Raw genomic sequence first — 24,069 nt, 5'->3', positions numbered from 1 at the left:
ATAGTTGCTTCACTTTAACTGTTCACTGATTGTTTCTCATATGTAACCTGACCTGGTGAGCCCAGGGGTTCAAACCAGCGACCTCAGCATTCCAGGTTGACATTCCATCCACTGAACCAGCACAGGTCAGGCAGTAATCAAGTATGCTTTTTGGAATTTAAAATTTTTATTTATTTATTTTTGTGCATGAGAGAAACAGAAAGAGTGAGAGGGGAAGAGATATGAGAAGCATCAACTCCTAGTTGTGGCACCTTAGCTGTTCACTGATTGCTTCTCATATGTGCCTTGACCAAGGGGCTCCAGCTGAGCCAGTGATCCCTTGCTCATGCCAGCAACCTTGGGCTACAGCCAGCAATCTTTGGCCTCACAACAATGACCATGGGGCCATGTCAATGATCCCATGCTCAAGCTGGCAAGCCCCGTGCTCAAGCCAGTGACTCAGGGTTTTGAACTGGGGACCTCAGTGTCACAGGTCTACATTCTATTCACTGTGCCACCACTGGTCAGGCAAGTATTTTTAAATTAAGGTATGTTCACTGATTTTTAGACATAATGACACTGCACACTTAATATGACTATTGTATAGTGTAAACATAACCAAGAAACCAAAAATTTCACCTAACTCACTTTATTTACTTTATTGCAGTAGCCTGAAACTGAACCTGCAATATCTCCACGATAAACCTATACTTCGCATGAAAATACAACAAAACTAGCTAAGAATGGTACTTACATTTTAGTGATATGACTAGCAAATATTTAAATCAATCCAGTTCACTCTTGTTGAAACCTTCCAAACTCTCATGAAGTAGAATAATAAACAAATCTAATGGGTGTGTCCCAGTCAAATTATTATCTACAAATTCTCAAACAATATTTATGATTCAAGTAGTATGTCAACTTCCTTTATCCTTTAATAGTCATGTGTCTATCTTAAAACACCTGAAAATAAATAAGCTTACATGACCACAATAAAGATCTTCAGTAAAATAAATTTTACCTTGAAGTTATAAAGGTCTCATGTTTGTGCTTCCCAAGTTTGAATCCTTTAGTAGTCTTGGTTCTCCCTGGAGATGATGGTTCTGACAAAAATGAGCGTTCTAATTCTGAGTGCAAGTCAAAGTCACTACAACATTTTTCAGAGAGCTCAATTAAGTCGACTTTTACCTGTGGTCATAAAAATTAAAATAAAAAATACGCCTTAAATGTAACTAGTAATGTAACATTTGACTACAAAAATTCTTATTTTTTATAATTTATATGACTCAAATAAATTATAGGCCTGCCTCTTTCCCTTATCTTTACAAAAAGCAACATCATTGGTAGTTAAAAAATATCATCTTAGGAATTCAGTTGTGGTTTTTCGTGTGTGTGTGTGTGTGGGGGTGGTGGTGGCATTCCTCCTCAAAGAAGTGTAATTAATCTAAGAGATCTCTGCTGCCTGACAAGAAACTCAGAATTTCTCTATACAAATTAACGATGTAGTATCCTCATAACTTTTTCAGAAGAATATGAAAATAACATACTCTGCAAGCCTTGTATAGTCAATATAGCTATTGTAAAAAAATTCTGTGGCACAGATCTCAAAGTTCTATGCATTTAATGGTGTTCCAACCTAAGTTTAATTTCAGAGAAATGACAATTACACTTACTTAGGTTTTAATTCAAACTGTCAAAACTAAAATTTCCCCCAGCCATGTAAGGTCACATCATTATCACAACACAGTTGAGACTCAAAGTAAAGTAATAAAAAGAGTAATTTGTAACATATGTTTTAGATCTGTGAGGCCAAAACCACTAATTACATGTGCCTATTTAATTTTTTTTTTGAGAGACAGATAGGAAGGGAGAGGGATGAGAAGCATCAACTCATAGTTGTGGCACCTTAGTTGTTCACTGATTGCTTTTTCATATGTGCCTTGACCTGGGGGCTCCAGCTGAGCCAGTGACCCCTTGCTTAAGCCAGCAATCTTGGGCTTCAAGCCAGGATCCTATGCTCAAGCTGGCGACCTCGGGGTTTCAAACCTGGGTCCCCAGCATCCCAGGCCAACATTCTACCTACTACGCCACAACCTGGACATGCTATTTAATTTTAAGTTAATTAAAATTAAATAAAAACAAAATGTAGTACCTTAATCACATTAGCAGCATTTCATTGCTCACAAGTCACATTAGGCTAGTGGCTACTGTACTGGACAGAATATAGAACATTTCTGTCACTGCATAAAGTTCTACCGGACAGCACACTTCTAAAGAATCAATGACCAATTTACAATAAAAAACAAAATTAATTCTTAAATGAAATTTAAATGTAATTGTATGTGATATTTTAAAGAAGAAAAGAGTACCCTTCAATATACTAAATAAACTTTAATGTGAATCACTGTTTTAGTTTTATGCACATGATATATATTAGCATTTTTTAAACTAAGAAATATCAAACATATTTACTTCTTTGATCAAGAAAAAAATAATATATTGATATATGGTACTCTAAGATGTGGCCGTAATTATCCTCCTTAAATACATCTCTGAGATACATGAAACAGACTACATAAAATTTTTAGTCTTAGTGGAATTATATTCAACCCTACTCCATATTAAGTATGTCAATTCACATAATAAGTACTACATTATTCTAACAAACACAGTCTTTACATTTCTCCAAATTAAGAGCAGAAATCACAACACAAATACAGAAAAAAATGACAGTTTTGAGATAATTTTTATACTGTACAAATATATTTTTTAAAGTACTTCAGAGTACATCTGCAAAAATATAACTTTCCCCTAAAATGTCTCATTGTCATATAAGATAAATAATCAGAAAGGAGTAAAACAAGTAGCATAAAACAGTCCTGGACACCACTTAAGTGGGTGACTGACATAAAAATTACGCAGTACTGGTCCCCAAAGAAACTTTTTTCTTGTTTTGTTTTGTTTTTTGTTTGTTTTAATTTACAGAGACAGAGAGAGAGAGTCAGAGAGTGGGATAGATAGGGACAGATAGACAGGAACGGAGAGAGATGAGAAGCATCAATCATTAGTTTTTCATTGCGATACCTTAGTTGTTCATTGATTGCTTTCTCATATGTGCCTTGACCATGGGGCTACAGCAGACCGAGTAACTCCTTGCTCGAACCAGCGACCTTGGGTCCAAGCTAGTGAGCTCTGCTCAAACCAGATGAGCCCGCGCTCAAGCTGGCGACCTCGGGGTCTCAAACCTGGGTCCTTCCGCATCCCAGTCCAATGCTCTATCCACTGCGCCACCCAGGCCCCAAAGAAACTTTTAACAGCTACATAGTATGGAACCTATCTTAGAACTAATACTACACAGAGAAACAAAAAATCAACTTTATTCTAAATATGTAGTAATAAAATTATACCAAATCCAGATCTGTGTCAATCTCCTCAGCCTGAAATGGAGTAAACCACAGAGATTTCAACTGATCATCCATGACATCAGCTAGTACATATGCAGTCCTGGAACAGAAAAGGTATTTGGTAAAAAGCAGAATTCCAAAATCAAGTTTTTAGGTTATCTTCTAAGTAAAATCTGTAGAAAGTACAATTAAAAAATGATAGCCTGTAATAGTATTAGAAAATTAGCACTTAAAAAGTCTCCTTCAGGCCCTGGCCGGTTGGCTCAGCGGTAGAGCGTCGGCCTAGCGTGCGGAGGACCCGGGTTCGATTCCCGGCCAGGGCACACAGGAGAAGCGCCCATTTGCTTCTCCACCCCTCCGCCGCGCTTTCCTCTCTGTCTCTCTCTTCCCCTCCCGCAGCCAAGGCTCCATTGGAGCAAAGATGGCCCGGGCGCTGGGGATGGCTCTGTGGCCTCTACCTCAGGCGCTGGAGTGGCTCTGGTCGCGACATGGCGACGCCCAGGATGGGCAGAGCATCGCCCCCTGGTGGGCAGAGCATCGCCCCTGGTGGGCGTGCCGGGTGGATCCCGGTTGGGCACATGCAGGAGTCTGTCTGACTGTCTCTCCCCGTTTCCAGCTTCAGAAAAATGAAAAAAATAAAAATAAAAAAAAGTCTCCTTCAAAAAGCTATTTAAGAATAAAATATCCTTAAAAAACCAGTAACTTGGAAACTAACCTGTTTTGACCAACTTTGACCTTTCAGTAAAATAAAACAAACCACTGGTTTTACTTCCAAAAAGCCAAGTTTATTACACTGTACCAATGTGTACAGAAACTGCCCATATTTAATTTTTCTAAATTTAAAGAATAATTCCATTACAATAAAAAGTTATTATGCTCCAAAGATCAAAAGGCATGTATCAGGGAGCAATAAACTATGACTCCCATTCTGCTGGCCTGTTTTTGTACAGCCTAGAGGTAGGAATGGCTTGTATTTTTTAAGTTTTTTAAAAACAAAAGGAACAAATGAAAAGCTACAGAAGAATATGCAACAGAGGCTTACTGTGACCTGCAAAACCTAGAATTTATACTACTATGGTTTGTTACAGAAAAATAGCAAGCTGGCCCTCTCTAGACCCCAGCCACTACTGCTCACAAAAATTAGGGGATCAGGGAACATGCAGATACTCCAGTACTTTCAGCCTTGTGTATAGTGTATCTTTACCAATAAAATAAGTTTCTTTTGCATCTCATTTGCATAATTGAACAACTTTCTTTGACTTGTCGTTTGCTTTTCTGATGTTCTTGTTTAATAAAAAAAAAATCAAACGCTTTTTTTATCACTTCATATTCATTTTGAAATATTCCTTAACTTTTGTGAGCAGTATATATAATATCTACTCAACCACAAAACACTGATTGTTTTACCTATTGTTAAACAGATTCTGGAGAGATTCTGGAGCTGAAAGTACTGGTTCTACGTCCTGGTCACCGAGAGGTAAAGGATCACCTGATGATTCCAGCATCTGCTTAAGTCCAACTACATTGTCCAACAATGATTCTAGATTGTCATCATCTTTTGAATGTTCCTAAATACAAAGAAAAACAGAATAAGAAAATGCAGGTAAAATAGAACATTTATGCCCCAAATCTATTAACTCTCTAGTAGAAAAGTCTGTATTATTTCATTACTCAAAAATTTGGAGCACCATCAGGGAATTATAAACTTAACATTCAAGATATTAAAATAAAACAAACACCAAAACCACTTGGCATTTAATTTCTAAAGAATGGTAGCAGGGGGCACCTGCATTCAAACAAAAAACAATTAAAAAAGTTCTGCTCTTCATTTATTCCTTAAGATTCATTAACAAGCCCTTGGCTGGGTAGCTCAGTTGATGAGGGCATCATCCCAATATGACAAGGTTCAATCCCTCATGAGGGTACATACAAGAATCAACCAATGAATGCATAAATAAATGAAACTACAATCGATGTTTCTGTCTCTCTCCTCCCCCCTTCTTCTCTCTCTCAAGTCAATAAAAAATAAAAAAAAGATTCATAACAGTATGAAGGATTCCAGTCCAAATTATTAACTCAAAGAATTATTTCAAATGGTATATAAAGACCAATCTAGAAACACTTGTACTAGTCAAATGAGAAAAAAAAAATACGTCTTAGAACTGCTATTTTTATTTTGTTTTTGTTTTTTACCAAAACAAGTTTCTCTAATTCAAGGAACAAATTTTCTGGACTTTCTTCTTTGCTTTGGAGAAGCTGTTTTAACTCTGCAGCATTAATACTCATTGTCCGTGATGGATGAGCTCCCTCTATTTCCATGAGACCACTATCATCTCCACAACATCCCTGTAAATGTCACACATAAATTAAATTTGAGAACAACATAATTTGCAAAGATGTTTCCAAATTTATTTACATATTTAAGCTACTTGCTGCAATCTTTCCCTTAATGGTTTGGTTTTACATCAGTATAAATGGCTAGTTTCAAGGATTTAGTCAGCTCAAGCTGAAATAAGTTTTCTTAGATTAAGACTCACAAAATTCATAGGTAAACACATGCACTTAATTTATTGTCTCTAAGATTTCTCAACAAAAATATCCAATGGCAAATACACTGGTACATGCAGGACACATATATCAATACTGATTGATACTCAGTAAAATGCCTGCTTCAACAAAGAACTAATGAAACCCAAATTTATTTCTCTGGAGGTAAGTCAAACAACTAAAGAAACAGTAACTGTTGTATTTAAGATTGTATTCTGTCATGAAGAAAAGAAAATATTTTCTGCTTTCAAAAGTATGAGACAATATAAAATAAATTTTGGAGTGATAATACTAGGAAAGTCATCCAACAAAAGAAATCCTGGATCATGACAATATCACCATGTATATTGTCACATATGAAAGAACACTTAAGTAGTTTCAAAACATTAGAACAAGCTCTGTTTTAAATAGATCAAAATTAATATGGTTTCTTAGGAAACTACACACCAATCCAGATGCAATATTTAGCATTTGAAAAAAACATTAACAATAAAAATTTTGTTTGGAATACCAATAAGTGGACATATTTCAATGAAAATTATTTTTGAATATTAACTGTAATTAAAAAAATTAAAAAAATTTAACTTATTTTTAATATATTCCCAAACTGATAAATGTGCCTAAAAGCACACTGTTCTTTTCAGAAAACAACAGACTAATGAAGTCCCTTACAGTGTGTTAAGAAAGAGGGTATACAGTTTTAATAAGAAATTCAATAAACCACTATGGCTACAAGGGTTTTATCTGCTCTGTTTAGAGAGGAAGGGGTGAAGATGGTCTACCTCATGTTTTATTAAAATAAATTTTAAAGTAAATGAGTTAAAAATATGCAGAGTACACTGTCAGAAACAGAGTGTGAACAGTTCTCTTTAAAGGTACTGTCCCAAAAATATTGATAAAATGTATGAAATAACAGACTTAATATATTTCATAGAAATAAGGATATTAAATAGATTACAAATTATCAAGGCATCTATCTGGCCCCATTCCTCACTCACAGTCACTCATACATCTTTCACAAAGAGATGGGAAGTTTAGTATAGCTCAGGGGTTGGGAATCTTTTTGGCTGAGAGAGCCATGAACGCCACGTATCTTAAAATGTAATTCCGTGAGAGCCATACAATGACCCGTGTATGTTACGCATTATCCAATAAAAATTTTGTGTTGTCCCAGAGGACAGCTGTGATTGGCTCCAGCCACCCGCAACCATGAACATGGGTGGTAGGAAATGAATGGATTGTAATACATGAGAATGTTTTATATATTTTTTTGAGAGTGTTTTATATTTTTAACATTTTTTTTTTATTAAAGATTTGTCTGTGAGCCAGATGCAGCCATCAAAAGAGCCACATCTGGCTCGTGAGCCATAGGTTCCCAACCCCTGGTATAGCTGAATCAGAAAGTATTACAATGATGACTATTTTTAAAGATCACAGAAAAGACCAAAATATTCAATTTTTTTTTTTCTTTTTTCTTTTTCATTTTTCTGAAGCTGGAAACAGGGAGAGACAGTCAGACAGACTCCCGCATGCGCCCGACCGGGATCCACCCGGCACGCCCACCAGGGGCGACGCTCTGCCCATCCTGGGCGTCACCATGTTGCGACCAGAGCCACTCTAGCGCCTGAGGCAGAGGCCACAGAGCCATCCCCAGCGCCCGGGCCATCTTTGCTCCAATGGAGCCTTGGCTGCGGGAGGGGAAGAGAGAGACAGAGAGGAAGGCGCGGCGGAGGGGTGGAGAAGCTAATGGGCGCTTCTCCTATGTGCCCTGGCCGGGAATCGAACCCGGGTCCTCCGCACGCTAGGTCGACACTCTACCGCTGAGCCAACCGGCCAGGGCCCAAAATATTCAATTTTTTAAAAAGGGAGAGAGACAACCCATATCCACACAAAAACCTGATCATGGATGTTTGTTTATTTATTTAATTTTTTTAGTGACAGAGAGAGGGACAGACGGGAAAAGAAAGAAATGAGAAGCATCAACTCATTGTTATAGCACTTAAGCTGTTCTTTGATTGCTTTCTAATACCTGCTTTGACCAGGGGGATGTGGAGGGGGGGGGCTCCAGCTGAGACAGTGACCCCTTGCTTAAGCCACTGACCTCTGGCCTAAAGCCAGTGACCATGGGTCATGTCTTTGATCCCACACTCAAGTTGCCAACGCTGTGCTCAAGCTGCCAACCCTGCATTCAAGCCAGTGAGCCCATGCTCAAGCTGATGACCTTGGGGTTTCGAACCTGGGTCCTTAGTGTCCCAGCTCGATGCTCTATCCACTGCGCCATCACCTAGTTAAGCAGAACATGGATGTTTATAGCAGCTTTGTTCATACCTGCCAAAACTTGGAAGCAACCAGGATGCCCTCATAGGTGGGTGAATGGTTAAACAAAATGTAGTTTATCAAGATGGAATTTTATTCAGTGCTAAAAAGAAATAAGCTATAAAGCCATGAAAACAAACGGAAGACTTGCTACATACCATGTGATTCCAATACATAACATCCTGAAAAAGACAAAACTATGGAAACGCTAAAAATAAAAAGAGCAGTTGTTGCCAGGGGTAGGGAAGAAGGATGAATAAGTGGAGCACAGGTGATTTTTAGGAAAGTACAACCATCTGTAAGACATAATTCTGATGGATACATGTCATTACACATTTGTTAAAACCCACAGAATACTCAGTATGTAGAGTGAACCCTAGTGTAAAGCATGGACTTTGATATGGATTACGATGAGATAAGTTCATCAACTGTCACGTGTCACTGTAGTGCAGTCGTTGGTAGGTCAGTAGCAGGAAAGGAAAGGAGGTTGTGCATGGAAAGGGGGTGGGAGAGTTGAGGGGTATATAGAAAGTTCTGTACTTTCCACTCAATTTTGCTGTGAACTTAAAACAGCTCTAAAAAATTTATTTAAAATAAAATTGTTTAAAAGATTCTAAAAAATCTATGAACTAACTGAAATATTTGGAATGATGTAAAATATTCATCTCCCCATACTACTTTTTTTTTATTATTGCAAACAAAATAAAATGCAGTTTAAGTTCTAATCCACTTGTTATTAAAATAGCAGTCTTAAAAAATCTAGAGTCAAACTAATCACAATTTGAAGTTTTCTGTATATTATACTACTGTGAAAATAGTAAATTTTTTTTAAGATTTAAGAAATTATAATCTATAGTCATTTCATGAAAATAAAATTTTTTATCAATTTTCTAAAAACATTTCATATGTCCTTATTCACCTGTCAAGTACTTCAGTTATTAAATTGTACAAGACGCTGTATAAGTACACTGGGGAAAAGCCAATAAGACATCATCTCTTCCCTAAATGAGCTAATATATTTGGAAAGTGAGGTGGGAAATGATAAACAGATATGTAAATAATTTATTAAAAAATAACATGTTGCAAACATATAGAAAGAAAAGTAATCTCAAAAGGTTTTATAAACTGGATGCATTAAAACAGCCACAATGAGTTATGTTTTGACTGAACAAAAAAGAGAGAGAGAAGGGGAAAGAGATAGGCCAGCCAACAAGCTAAGAGAAGCAGAGAAACATAGCCAAGATGAGATGTATAAATAGATGAGATTTAGATGATGGCGTAGGATAAAATGTTCCCTAAGGGAAAACTGAAGGCAAACGTAGCTTTTTGGCCATAGAGTAAAGAGTCTAGAATGCCATGCTAAAAAGTTTGGTATTTATTCTATAGATGCCAAAAGTTGTTGTAGGGTAGAGAGACATGACCTGATGTCTACTTTAGGAAGATATGACTTCACTCAATACTATTCAGAATATATCAGAGAAGTAAATGTTTAAAAGGAAACTGGAAAGATGGCTAATACAACATTCTTTAAAAAAATACCAATAAAAAGATAAGAATTATTTAAACTATTAAATATGGCCCTGGCCAGTTAGGTCAATCGGTTAAGATTGTGCTCCCCAAAAGACAAGGTTGTAGGTTCGATCACCAGTTAGGGTATACATAGGAATCAACCAATGAGTGTACGACTGAGTGGAATAACAAACGAATGCTTTCCTTTCTCTTCCCCTCTCTCTCTTTCCCTTCTCCCCTTTCTCTACCTTCTTCTGTCTCTTAAAAAAAAAAGTCCTGGCTGGATAGCTCAGTTGGTTGGAGCATTGTCCTGGAGTGCACAGGTTGTAGGTTCTTCTATTCCCCAGTAGGGCATATATAAGAGCAGATCAATGTTTCTGTCTCTCTCTCCCTGCTTTTCTTCTTATCCCCAAAAGTATAATAAATGAAATAAAAAATTCTCTACAGAAGCTCAATAGCAGATATGAGCTGATTAAAAAAAAAAAATCAGTAAACTTGAAGGCAGGTCAGCTGAGCTTACCCACTTTAAGGAACAGAAAAAAGAATCTTCAAAGACCTGCTGTGTACTATCAAGAGCAACAACATAATTATAGTCCCAGAAGAAGAAGAATAAAAGTCAGAAAGAATGGTTGAAACCCTGGCTAGTGGTTCAGTGGATAGAGTGTCAGCTTGGTGTATGGATGTCCTGGGTTCGATTCCCAGTCAGGACACATAGAAGTGACCATTTGCTTCTCTTCTCCTCCCTCTCCCCTTCTATCCTCTTCCCCTTCCAGAGCCAGTGACTTGATGGTTTGAGTGTGGCTCTGGGTGCTGAGGATAGCTCAGGTGGTCTGAGTATGTCAAGTGCTAAAAATAGCATAAACTTGAAAGCGGTATAAGACTTGTACATTGGAAGAACAAAACGTCATAGAAAGAAATTAAAGATGATCTAAATAAATGCACAGGGACCCTATTTCCATGGATGTGAAGATTCAATAGCACTAAGATACTAATATTCCCAAAATTGATCTTCAGATTCAATACAATTCCCTTAGTTGTTGCTAGGGGCTAAAAACAAAGGGGAATGGGGAATTTCTGTTAATGGGTACAAAGCTTCTATGGTGAGTTATGAAATCATTCTAAAACTAGTGGTAATGGTTGTACAATTCTATGAATATATTAAAAACCACTGAATTGTTAGTTTAAAACGGTGAATTTTATGAGATGTGGAATATAGCTCAATAAAAATATATGAAAAGCAAAAAGAAGAAGTCTTGGGTAATGGTGAAATACAAAAGAGGAAATAAAATATGAAAGGTTTGTGAATAAACTACAAAGAATAAGCAGCTTCTGAAAATGATGAACAGAAGAGGAAAAGTTGGCTACTATCTCATGATCTTTATCTTAAAGGTCAGGGAAGACCAATGGTATAAAACCATGAAACAAGTGTATGGAGGAAAAGAATGAATTTTACTTTGGACATCCAGAGAGTCTACCCACTAGCTAAGAGTAAGGACAGGAGAGGAATAGAGAGGAGAGAGAAAAGGAATTAGATAGAATATTAGAAAGGAGATCTACGTCACAGATAGAAATGAGGTAATGCAGGGGAACATTTTTCTCTGATTAAGGAAGGGAACAAGAAATGAAAAAGAACAGGGAAATAATCTAAGGAGATAAAAAAGGATTTAGAAATTCAACTAAATGGCCTGGATCTTCCCAATAAAGAAGGTAAGAAACAGAAATGTATTGTTGAGGGATGAATAAAAGCATTAATCAGCAGTCCTTGAGGGCCCAGCATATCATGGATATTACAAATGAACACTGGCTGGTGTTTCTGATTAAGAACTGATGACACGTATAAGAAAATCTACTGCCCTGGCCAGTGGCATGGTGCATGTCCCAGAGTGCTGAGGTTGTCAGTTTGATCCCCGGGATGCCGTTTTGATCCTGTGAGCACCGGTTCAAGCCCCAGTCAGGGCACACATGAGAAGCAATCGAAATGGAATAGTGAATTGATATTTCTCCCTCCCTCCCTCACCCCCCCCTTCTTCTCAAATCAACTGAAATAAAAAATCCACCATACTGACTGATTAGCAGTTTATAATCTGGTGAAAGTAATAAGTAGTCTTCCAACACATAACACTCAAATCTTTTTTACTTTTTTTTTTTGTGTGTGTGTATTTTTCCAAAGTGAGAAATGGGGGAGAGGCAGGCAGACAGACAGACAGACTCCCACATGCACTCCACCAGGATCCACCCCGCATACCCACCAGGGGGAGATGCTTGGCCCCTCTGAGGCGTTGCTCCACTGCAATCGGAGCCATTATAGCGCCTGAGACGGAGGCCACAAAGCCATCCTCAGTGCCCGGGCCAACTCTGCTCCAATGGAGCCTTGGCTGGGGGAGGAGAAGAGAGAGATAGAAAGAAAAGAGAGGGGGAAGGGTGGAGAAGCAGATGGGTGCTTCTCCTGTGTGTACTGGCCAGGAATCGAATTCAGGACTTCCACAAGCCGGGCTGACATTCTACCGCTGAGCCAACCGGCCAGGGCCTCAAATCTCTTTAGAATACCCACAGTCCTACTGTTAAATATACCAACTTCTAAAATCAAAGCATCTCATAAACTTAATCACTTTAATGAACTATTGACACAAAAGAAACAATAATTTGTCAAAAAAGAAAAAACCCAAAACAAAACTGGCATGACTATAGCTATAAATATAATAGGTAGCCAAGAAGGGCTTATGAAATAAATATTCTCATCCTAAATTATATGCATAACAGAAATACACTAAACAGTAAACAATATTTTCTTATAAAATCCTTCCATATTGTATTTACTTTAGTAACACTGTACTAATCATGTTTCCCAAACAGAAATCTTAAATATAGGCTAAATTTCTTAAATCAGTGTTGACAGAGTACTAACCCATTGGATGTTAACAGCAGTGTATGTACACACACATATACACAGAGAGGTATTTCACAAGCAATACATTTGGACAACTGGATTAGATTGCAATAAAGCAAGTTCCTATTTATCTGGGACCTTTTAGAGCTTGTAATATACTCATGTGCACAGTTCCATCAAGTGAGACATTCCAAACTTATCTGACCACAAAAACTTTTTAAAGGCAGGCCTATTAATGGTTTCTGGAATTGTATCCAGAAGATATAGCATGTTTTTGGAAAATATTATTGAGAGAAACTCTTTATAAGATTTCAAAGTTTAATAATCTTTAATTCATATCTAATACTTTACAACACATGTAACCTGAATAACAACATGTAGGCTGAGTGTTCAAGGATCAGAAGTTAATATTAAGTAAGGTAGGTATTTATAATTTGACATAGTTTGTTGTGTTCAACTGAAGTTATGGGTTGCATTATAAGATGACCAATTGTCCTCCTTCAGGGACAATAGTCCTTTTGTAAGTTCTGTTCTCCCTTGAAAAGTGTCCTCCTACATGTCCTCTTTTTGATATTGGAAGACTGATCTGTAAATGTCTGTATTTGATCTATGCAGAGTCGATCTATTGCATGTGATGTGATGTATTTGTATCTAAATGAGTACTTTTTTCTTACAATTATTATTAAAAATTATAGGCATGTAAACATAATTATAATATAAAATATTGCAAATGTTTTTATTATGCATTTATCATATTATAGTGTATTGTTTCAATGAATAAAATGTTTCTTTTATTTACAAAAAAATAAAAAATAAAAATTCATATCTAAGATGAATCCAAAGTAGTCTAGTAAACTTTACATTTACCCCAAAAACACAATCAGTAAATGCTCATTTAAATGATAATAAATAAATACTTGATTATGAGACTGGACCCTGGCAAGGTAACTCAATATAAAAATTCTATTGTATATAGTATTTTTCTCTATTTAATGTTGCAAAATCAGTTACTATTCATAAATTAATGTCTATTAAGTTCAAGAAGAGTTCAATAAAGTCTACTCTTATATAGTGATCTTTTTAATAAATCAAAACTCTGATTTTATAGTGGGGAAAGGATGCAGAAAAAAACACGACTAAGTTCCAAGTCCAAAAAACATTATTCCAAGATATTTTTGGACCCAAGAGATTTTTTAACTTATGATAAAGTCTCTAACTTTAAGAAATACAACTACAGCCCTGGCCACACGCTCAGTAGTTAGTGTCATCCCGAAGCACAGAAGAACACCTTGTATATTCCTGTTCTTCTCTCTTCCTTCCTCTCGCTCTCTAATATCAATCAACCAATAAAACTTTTTAAAGAAGAAATACAAATACATGTAATACACATGTATATACACTTACCATTGTGTCTGAGTTAAGAATTTGTCGCATAAATTCCAAAAATGATGATGCAAGTTCACCTGTGTCCTTACTAAAAGTGCTGACCACTCGTTTCAGTAAACTATGCAGAGCATTACTGTTTTTCCTTAAAGAACTGTAAATTAAAAAAAATAGAGAAAAAGTCTTAAAATCTGAGCATATAAATCTAGTATGAGAAATGAACTATCTCACTTCAGACAAAATAAAATTTAGTCCACCATTTAAAAAAATCTGAAAAGCACTTTGGTGTGTTTGTGTACACAAACTGTATAACAAAGCACTATCTATAGTTGGTATCTCCTTCCAAAGATAACCTTTAAGCTCTTAAAAAATAACCTTCCCCAAATAATAAAGATATAAAACTTAGAAAAAGAAACTTACATGCTCCCCATTTTCATACTTTTTATAATCTGAGGGTTTCTCTAACATAAGGTTATAGGTGTCTCAGAAGCCTAACCAAAAAGCCTAACATATAATAATGACAGAAAGTGACTATCTTTATGACACCATAATCTGACAGAAGGCAATCAAAGGTATAGAGCAGGCGTCACCAAAGTTTTATGCCTAGAGACTGATAGTAAATATTTTAGGTTTTGCAGGCTACACACAATCAGTCTGTTTCTCTCTATAGTTTCAGTTATAACTACTCAACTCCCGGTGTAGTGAAAAAGCAGCCACAGACAGCACATAAATGCTGACTACATTTTAATAAAACTTTACAAAAACTAGTGGCATGCTAGATTTGGCCTTTATCCCATAGTATGCCAATCCTTGATACAGAGTGATTTCAAGTACAACAGACAATCATGATAATGTATTTCTCAAATCATGACTTTATTCCTTCTAAAATTATTTGATACATTTACAGTTCTTAGTCAAAAGAGAAGAACTTCAAAGATCAAGTATTCTAATATTCATTTTGTTCCTAATAGTACTATAATTAACCAAAATGATAAAAAGTATATTAATACTAAACACGTAGTGTTTATATTTTTAAAATGTGTTTGGATAGCCCTGGCCGGTTGGCTCAGTGGTAGAGCGTCACCCTGGCGTGCAGAAGTCCTGGGTTCGATTCCCGGCCAGGGCATACAGGAGAAGCGCCCATCTGCTTCTCCACCCCTCCTGCTTTCCTTCCTCTCTGTCTCTCTCTTCCCCTCCTGCAGCCAAGGCTCCATTGGAGCAAAGATGGCCCAGGCGCTGGGGATGGCTCTGTGGCCTCTGCCTCAGGCGCTAGAGTGGCTCTGGTCGTGACATAGCGACATCCCAGATGGGCAGAGCATCGCCCCCTGGTGGGCAGAGCGTCGCCCCCTGGTGGGCGTGCCGGTGGATCCCGGTCAGGCGCATGCGGGAGTCTGTCTGACTGTCTCTCCGTTTCCAGCTTCAGAAAAATGGAAAAAAAATAAAAATAAAATGTGGTTGGATTCTAACAAGCTATCATACAGGATTTTAGTAAAGCAATATAAAAGAAAGAAAAATAGGACTCGGCTCGAGAATTTTTTTAAATTATGCAATAAGGCACAACACAAGTAAGTTTAAATATAATAATATGGTTAATGAAAAAAGCATGTGATCAAAACTGGACTACACCAATCACTAGCCCCTACCTATAAACTAAACAAATAAGCCTAATCTCCAAGGACTATCAAAAACTATGGTACAGCCTGACCAGGCGGTGGCACAGTGGATAGTGTCAAACTGGGATGTGGAGGACCCAGGTTCGAGACCCTGAGGTCGCCAGCTTGAGCGCGGGCTCATCTGGCTTGAGCCAAAGCTCACCAAATTGGACCCAGGGTCGCTGGCTTGAGCAAGGGGTTACTCGGTCTGCTGAAGGCTCATGGTCAGGGCACATATGAGAAAGCAATCAATGAACTAAGGTGTCAAAACGAAAAACTAATGATTGATGCTTCTCATCTCTCTCCATTCCTGTCTGCCTGTCCCTATCTATCCCTCTCTCTGACTCTATCTCTGTCCTTGTATTAAAAAACAACAAAAAAATCCAAAAAACTATGGTCCTCTATACACCTATTAGAATATCTACAATAAAAAAAAAATCAGCCCTTGTCAGGTAGGTCAGTTGGTTTCTTTTTGTTTTTATTCTTTTTTTTTTTTTTTTTGACAGAGACAGAGAGTCAGAGAGAGGGATAGATAGAGAAAGACAGTCAGGAAGGGAGAGAGATGAGAAGCATCAATTCTTCATTGCAGCATCTCAGTTGTTCATTGATTGCTTTCTCATATGTGCCTTGACTGGGAGGCTATAGCACACAGTGAGTAACCATTTGCTCAAGCTAGTGACCTTTGCGCTCAAGCAAGTGACCGTCAGGTCATGTCTATGATCCTACGCTCAAGTCAGCGACCTCGTGCTCAAGCTGGCAACCTCGGGGTTTCAAACTGGGGTCCTCAGCATCCAGTCTGATGCTCCATCCACTTATAATAGAGTATAATACAAGAAAAAATTAATGCCCATGAATTTATATTGATATAAATAGCTATATAAATAAATGATAGAAAAGTGATCATTTTTCCTTAGAGAAAGATAATTAATATAAAAAAAGACTGAGAGAAAGAAGAAATCACCATTAGAACACTACAATAGTAACTACCACATGCCAAGATTCACTGATGGACACCAAAATTAGTGGACTAAGTTTTAGATAGAGATGTTTGTTGGCCCTGGTCAGTTGGCTTAGTGGATAGAGCAGGGGTCCCCAAACATTTTACACAGGGGGTCAGTTCCTTCAAAACGTTGGAGGGCCGGACTATAAAAAAAACTATGAACAAATCTCTATGCACACTGCACATATCTTATTTTAAAGTAAAACAACTAAACGGAAACAAATACAATATTTAAAATAAAGAATAAGTAAATTTAAATCAACAAACTGACCAGTATTTCAATGGGAACTATGCTCCTCTCACTGGCCACCAATGAAAGAGGTGCCCCTTCCAGAAGTGCGGTGGGGGCCGGATAAACGGCCTCAGGGGGCCGCATGCAGCCCACGGGCTGTAGTTTGGGAACCCCTGGGATAGAGCATGAGCCCCGTGTGCAGACATCCTGGGTTCGATTCCCAGTCAGGGCACACAAGAGAAGCGACCACCTGCTTCTCTTCCCTTACTTCTTCTCATTCTCTCTTTATTCCCTTCCCATAGCCAGTGGCTCAAATAGTTTTGAGTGTTGGCCCCAGACAGGAGTTGCCAGGTGGATCCTGGTCAGGACACATGCTGTACTCTGTCTCACTATCTCCCCTCCTCTCACTTAAAAAGAAGAAGAAAAAAAAGGATGTTGCATAATGTCAAAGTGCATCTTCCAAAATATTTACTAATTAAAAATGAAAAATCAGCCTGACCAGGTGGTGGCACAGTGGATAGAGCACTGGACTGGAAGCAGAAGACTCAGGTTAGAAACTCCGAGGTCAACCACTCTGCTGGAGCCGCCCAGTCAAGGCACATTCAAGAAAGTAGTCAAAGAACAACAAAGGAGCCGCAACAGAGAATTAATGCTTCTCATCTCTCTCCCTTCCTGTCTGTCTGTCCCTATCTGTCTCTCTCTCTCTGTCACACAAAAAAAAAAAGGAAAAAAGAAGAAGAAGAAAAAAAGAAAAATCAGTCAAGAATCTGGTAGATATCACCTCGGTCAAGTGATCAAAATTAGTATCATCAGCATACATCCTGATATGATGCACTGAGAAAAGCATATCACCTCGCTAATATCCTTCTCTATAAAGCATAGCCTCAATCTAATCATAAGAAAACATCAAAGTTATATTAAGGGACTTTAAAAAAACTGACAAGCATTCTCTAAAAATGTCAAGGTGCGAAAAACAAGAATAGAGGAGACAAAGGGTACAACTAAAAGCAATGCAGAATCCTATCTTGGATCTTGGTATCGAAAGAGTATATTAATAAAAAAACTGGTAAAATCTAAATAAGTTCTGTATTTAGTCAACAGTATTATGCTAATGTTAGTTTTAGTTATGATAAGTAGTACACAAATAAGATATTTCACATAAATGCAAGCTGAATGAAGGGTATATCTTAACTCTATACTATTGTTTATACAACTCTTATAAAAGTACAAAATTATCTAAAAAAATTTTTTTTAAGTGGGACCTGTCTTGCAGTTGTGAGGATTTTACGTAAAAGTATATAGTGACCTGTTTATTAAAAAAAAGCTAGATAAGCTCTGACCAGGTGGATCAGTGGATACAGCACTGACCCAGCACGCCAGAGGACATGGGTTTGACTCTCATTCAGGGTATGTATGAGAAGCAAACAATGAGTACACAACCAAATGGAACTAAATGAGAAGAGTCGATGCTCCTCTCTCTCTCTCTTTCTCTCAAATCAATAGAAAAATTATAAAAAATAAAAGCCAGATCATGTCTCTGGCTGGGTAGTTCAACTGTTTGGAGCACTATCCCAATACACCAAGGTTGCGAATCGATCCCTGGTCAGAGCACACACAGGAATCAACCAATGAGTGCATGAATGTGTACAGCAACAGAGATCAATGTCTCTCTTTTTCTCTCTTAGAAGCTTAAAAAAAAAAAGGTCAGAGGTCAGATCATGCAATATATACTCTGCTCAAAACTTAATATGGTCCTCTGCTATGGCCCTTATAACTCTCCTCCCATTACTTTTCTGACAGTGTGCCCTATCATTTTTCTCCTTGTTCATTCACTCAAAGGGCAGTCACTGTGACCTCACAGCTGTTTCTCAAACATGTTAGGCATGCTATCTCCAATTGTTCTCCCCTACCATATTAACATGCTGTAGTCTTCACCTCCTTTAGGTCCTGGTCTTTGTTCAAGGATCACCTTCTCAGGGAGGACTTCTCTAATCACCTCCTCTTATATCAAATGACAACTTGCACCCTCACTCTACTCACCATCTCACTGTCCCACTTTGTTTTTCTGTAACATACTATGTATATTGCTGATATATTTATGGTCTGTCTACCCCTAGTAGAATGAAAGCACCAAGAAAGTAAGGAATATTTTTAACTGAATCCCAGCACCTAGAACAGTGTCTGGCCCAGAGAACACATTCAACAAATATTTCTGGATGAAATGAATCTAGTATTCATTTTTATTCCTTCATAGTACAAATTTTGTATCAGGTTTCTAGTTGCTGGGGAGAGTGTAAAGACACAGTCCTGTCTTCGTGTAGTTTATACTCTAGTAAGGGAGACAAACAAATAAGCAATAAATCTATATATAATGTATATATAAAAATCTATATAACATATATAGCACTTTATAATATCCAACAGTATAAATATAGTGAAAAAATATAGAGAGGGATAAGAAATGAGGACACAAAGTATAGGCTATTTTAGACAGGTATTTAGATAGGAAACATTTATACACACACCTGAGCAAATGAGGAAATAAGTACTAGAAGGATGTAGAGGAAAACATTTCAGGAGGAAAAAAGCCTGCAGATAGAAATAAGTTTCATAGGGAGCAAAACAAAGAATAAAAGAGCTATAAAATAAGTCAAAGAAATGAGCAAGGACTAAACTGTATAAAGCCTCAAAGATTGAGGGTAGATTTTATTTGTAGTGCAAGTGGAAGTCATCAAAAGCATTTAAGCAAAACAATGACGTGTATCTGTTTACAAAGATCAGTCTGAGTGCTGAGAAAATGGATTTTAGGAGGACAATAGTGGAGGCAAGGAGAAGAGATTGGGGGTTATTCCAATGGGTCATTCAAGAAATAATAGTGATCACACCTCGGCCTTTTGGCTAAGATCAAGTGTGAAGGAATAATAGTGAGCCTGACCAGGTGGTGGCACGGTGGACAGAGCGTCAGACTGGGACGAAGAGAACCCAGGTTCGAGACCCCAAGGTTGCCAGCTTGAGTGCAGGCTCATTTGATTTGAGCAGGGCTCACCAGCTTGAGCCCAAGGTTGCTGGCTTGAGCAAGGGGTCACTCGATCTGCTGTAGCCTCCCTTCCCCCGTCAAGGCACATATGAGAAATCAATCAATGAACAACTAAGGAGCCGCAACAAAGAACTGATGTTTCTCATCTCTCTCCCTTCCAGTCTGTCCCTCTCTCTGACTCTCTCTGTCTCTGCCACAAAAAAAAAAAAGAAAAAAAAAAGGAAATAATAGTGAAAGGGATAAGGGTGGCAACTATGAAGGTGAAAAAAAATGAAGAATCAAGATTTTAGTATACTTGGGTAGATGGTGATAACATTTACTGGGATAAGAAAGACAGAAATATTTGAAGCAAACATATCAAGAGCTCTGCTTTAGATCTGCCCAGTTTGAGAAGCCCATTAGAGAGTCAAGTAGAGATGTCAAATAGATATATGGGTTACTTGGGACTTCACAGAAAGATCAGCGCCAAAGGGAGAAAAGAGGAGGTTAAGATAACTTAGGAAAACATTACAGATTTAAAAAGGACCAGAAACATAAATCTAGCAAAGCCAAAAACATTACAAATGATGCTATGTCAAAGGCATGTAAAGGGTATTTGTGATAGCACCTAACCCAGCCAGTAATGGAGGGATCAAGTAAAGTGTTTTGGCTTTCTTGGAAGTGCAGTGTATAAAGTGAGTTTTAAAAGACATAGAATAAATATTCAGACTACAAGAAAAAGATCATTCAAGTAAAACTTAAAGACTTTGATAAAACACTGGAAAATGGGGAATAAAGGAGAAAAATGTGGATATTCAGAAGGTGGTATCAACTAAAAAAGAAAATACAGGAGAGGAGACAGGTTTATCAGGACAAAGCAGTGGAGAAGGTAGGAAATAGCATGTAACAGCATCAAACACAGTAGTTGGAACTTAACTATTCAACCAATGTTTCAAGAATTAGTAAGAAACACAAATACATGTTTCCTCTTCCTTTCTATCTCATAACCCTACATACTTCTACAAATTCCACAGGATATCTACATAATAGCCAGTGTAAAGGAAAAAATGAAGGCATAGACAGAGCAGAAATTATATTTGAGAGACTGAGCAGCATGAGGTTTATATAATTTCAAATTAATTTCCTTTCCACCATTCCTCTAGAAATAAAAAATACAGAATCAGGACTTTCAACTTTTAAGAGTCCATAATATCACATTATCATCACCTTTGAAAAACTAGGGTAAATATATCAACAAAACAAAAATCTTAAAAACATGAATTAATATCCTTGGAACAGTAAGATTTCCTTAAATACTCTAAGATGCCCATATTAACTTGTCTATCCAATTTACATTTTCAATCTTGAAGATTTTAATATTAGCATATTCCATTGCTAACAAATCTTTTCCATAAATATAAAATTTCTCCACATGAAAGAAATCATACCTTCAAACTTCTATAAAAGCTATGAATTAGTTAATATGGGGGTGACAGAGTGAAAAATTAAACATGAAAATATATTAAGTTAGAGAAAACATTACCTTTTTAAATGAAATAATCCATAATCATGCTCTGCAAGAAACATCATTGTTCTGACACATGTCAGTAAACAGTTATAACTGCTCTCAGAATTAGCTAGCACAGCCAGTAGAGAGTCACAGATTGAAGTCATTAATTCTTTGTTTGGTAGAGAATTGGAGAGCTGCTCTAGTTCAGAAATAGAACCTTCAGAAGAGTTTGGCAAAATAAGTGCAATATCCTGTGAGGGAGGAAGGAAGTAGGAAAAAACAATTTTTAAAAATGATTTTCATTATCATTTAGCATTTTTATTTCAGAAAAACAAAGCATTTAGTACTTAGTAATTATCTCATCAAAATATTGTTACAGACCCATCCTAAACATAGATTCAAACACATTAAGATTCAAACACATTAAGAACAAAGAAGTCATTATGCTGTCCTATAGAAGTTAATACAAGAATACAAACCTAAAGAAATGAACTAAATACTTTACTTCACAGTATTTTTACTTTAAAAGAACATTTTTAAAATTTCTTCCTTTTGTACTACACTGAGTGTAGTTTGCATCCTCAACTGGTTAAGTGAATTACTTTTGGTACTAAAATATTTAAATCACTGAATTAGTACTTCATTTGAATATTTTAAAATTATAAAGAAACCATTCAGAAAAATAAATTTTAATAAATACATCCATATTGGAATTTAAAACATCACATAAGGGGATGGATGGAGCAAATAAACTTTTAAATACAACCCTATAACTAACTACTTTCTTGTACTTTTATATAGTTTAAAATTCAGGTTTTTCAATATTAAGCCAGTTCAGCTAACAATAACTAAAAACCCACTACTCTTTTTTAGAACTGGATTTTACAGGAACACTTTTAGGTATGTCTCATCATCCTTAATAACTTCAATATATTGCAAATTAGTATCCAACTTAGATTAAAACTGTAAAATAAAGCTAGAATTAGAAGGGAAATATAACAATTGAGGCCAAGAATATCTATGTGATCAAAGCAACTAGGATGTGCATAGTGCTCTTCAGCATGGTCATAAAAGCTAACATGGATTATATAACAAACACCAGTCAAATAGGCATTTTGAGGTATAAGAACTTAAAATATACTTCTACCAGGTCCAAAACTATTTTTCACCAGGTGCTCATTTTATAAAAACAAGTCATACAAAAATGGTTTCTACTTCAGTGTTAAAATGTAAACAAACTGAATTTTTGTTAGCTAGAAAAAGATAATCTTCCAATTTAAAAATATTCTACCTCAAAAAAAAAAAAAACACCTGATGACATAGCAGGAGCATTTTGACAAACTAGAATGAGATTGGACATAAAATTCTCCAAAGCTCCCAATCACAATAGACTGTTGAAGTTAAACCAATTCCATTAAATTGTAGAACTATAAACTGGGAATCAATAATATAGACAGCAGGGAGAGCTGACTACTACTTTTAGTCAGCATCTATAAGCACAGTAGTCTGAAAAAGTCTAAAACTGTAGTAGCCTTCAAAAACAGTCCAAACTGAGTATTTCTCAGCCATAAAAAATAAAACTGGGCCCTGGCCAGTTGGCTCAGCAGTAGAGTACTGGCCCAGTGTGTGGAAGTCCCAGGTTCAATTCCTGGTCAGGATACACAGGAGAAGCGACTGTTTGCTTCTCTGTCCCCCCGTCTCTCTCTCTCTCTTTCCCTCTCACAGCCATGGCTCAGTTTGGGCAAGTTGGCCCCAGGAAGCTGAGGATGGCTCCATGGCCTTGCCTCAGGTGCTAAAAATAGCTCAGTTGCCAAGCAAAAGAGCAGTAGCCCATGATGGGCATAGCATCACCTGGTAAGGGGCTTGCTGGGTGGATCCAGGTTGGGGCACATGCATGTGGGAGTCTGTCTCTACCTCCCGCCTCTCACTTAATTAAAAAAAGAAATGAAACTTTGATGATGTTTGCAACATGGATGGAGTTAAAGAGTATAATGCTAAATGAAGTCAGAAAAAGACAAATATTATATGACTTCATTTATATGTGGAATCAAAAAAAATAAGGAACAAACAAAACAGAAACAAACTCACAGATACAGAGAACACTTGGATGGTTGCTGGGTGGGATGAGAGTTTAGGGGATAGGTGAGAAAGGGAAGGGATTAAGAAGTACAAATCGCCAGTTATAAAAACAGTCACGGGACATAAGGTCAGCATAGGAAACTGCCAATAATATTGTAATGACTATGTATGGGGTCAGATGGGTACAACACTTAATCAGGGTGATCATTCTGTAAGTTATATGAATGTCTAATCACCATGCTGTGAAACTAATATAATAATACTGTATGCCAATTGTATTTTTAAAATATTTTAATACATTAAAAAAAAAAGTTGTCCTAACAGGAAAACATGGTATTAATTAAATCAATCACAAAGCTTTAAAATTCAAGAATGAACTGGTATATAATATAATAAGAAAAATGAACATACTAGACATAATTAACCCCAAATAATACTGTGGCACATAAAGCAACCTATCCAAGAACACAATCTCATAAAGAAAAGAACTCTCAGAGAAACCTGTGAAGTACAAACCCAAAGGAAGCTTTGAAGCACCAAACCATTTTATTGCTG

At 36.9% G+C, this 24,069-nt stretch overlaps 1 protein-coding gene across 2 annotated transcripts in view; it reads right to left on the bottom strand.

Moving 5' to 3' along the window:
* VIRMA (vir like m6A methyltransferase associated) overlaps positions 1-24,069 on the bottom strand; it is an 80,544-nt gene that overhangs the window by 3,747 nt on the left and 52,728 nt on the right. Inside the window, exons 16-21 of one of the 2 annotated variants that reach the window (XM_066266050.1) lie at positions 21,469-21,686; positions 14,047-14,179; positions 5,577-5,729; positions 4,791-4,951; positions 3,387-3,483; positions 1,001-1,167 (exon numbers count right to left, since the gene is read on the bottom strand). In XM_066266050.1, the coding sequence (XP_066122147.1) occupies positions 1,001-1,167; positions 3,387-3,483; positions 4,791-4,951; positions 5,577-5,729; positions 14,047-14,179; positions 21,469-21,686 (929 nt within the window). The remainder of the gene's footprint in view (positions 1-1,000; positions 1,168-3,386; positions 3,484-4,790; positions 4,952-5,576; positions 5,730-14,046; positions 14,180-21,468; positions 21,687-24,069) is intronic. The other variant, XM_066266051.1, reaches the window with a different exon arrangement.

Source organism: Saccopteryx bilineata, chromosome 3 (assembly GCF_036850765.1).
Source record: "Saccopteryx bilineata isolate mSacBil1 chromosome 3, mSacBil1_pri_phased_curated, whole genome shotgun sequence".
Taxonomy (NCBI): Eukaryota; Metazoa; Chordata; class Mammalia; order Chiroptera; family Emballonuridae; genus Saccopteryx; species Saccopteryx bilineata.
This window is presented reverse-complemented; position numbering and strand designations above follow the sequence as displayed.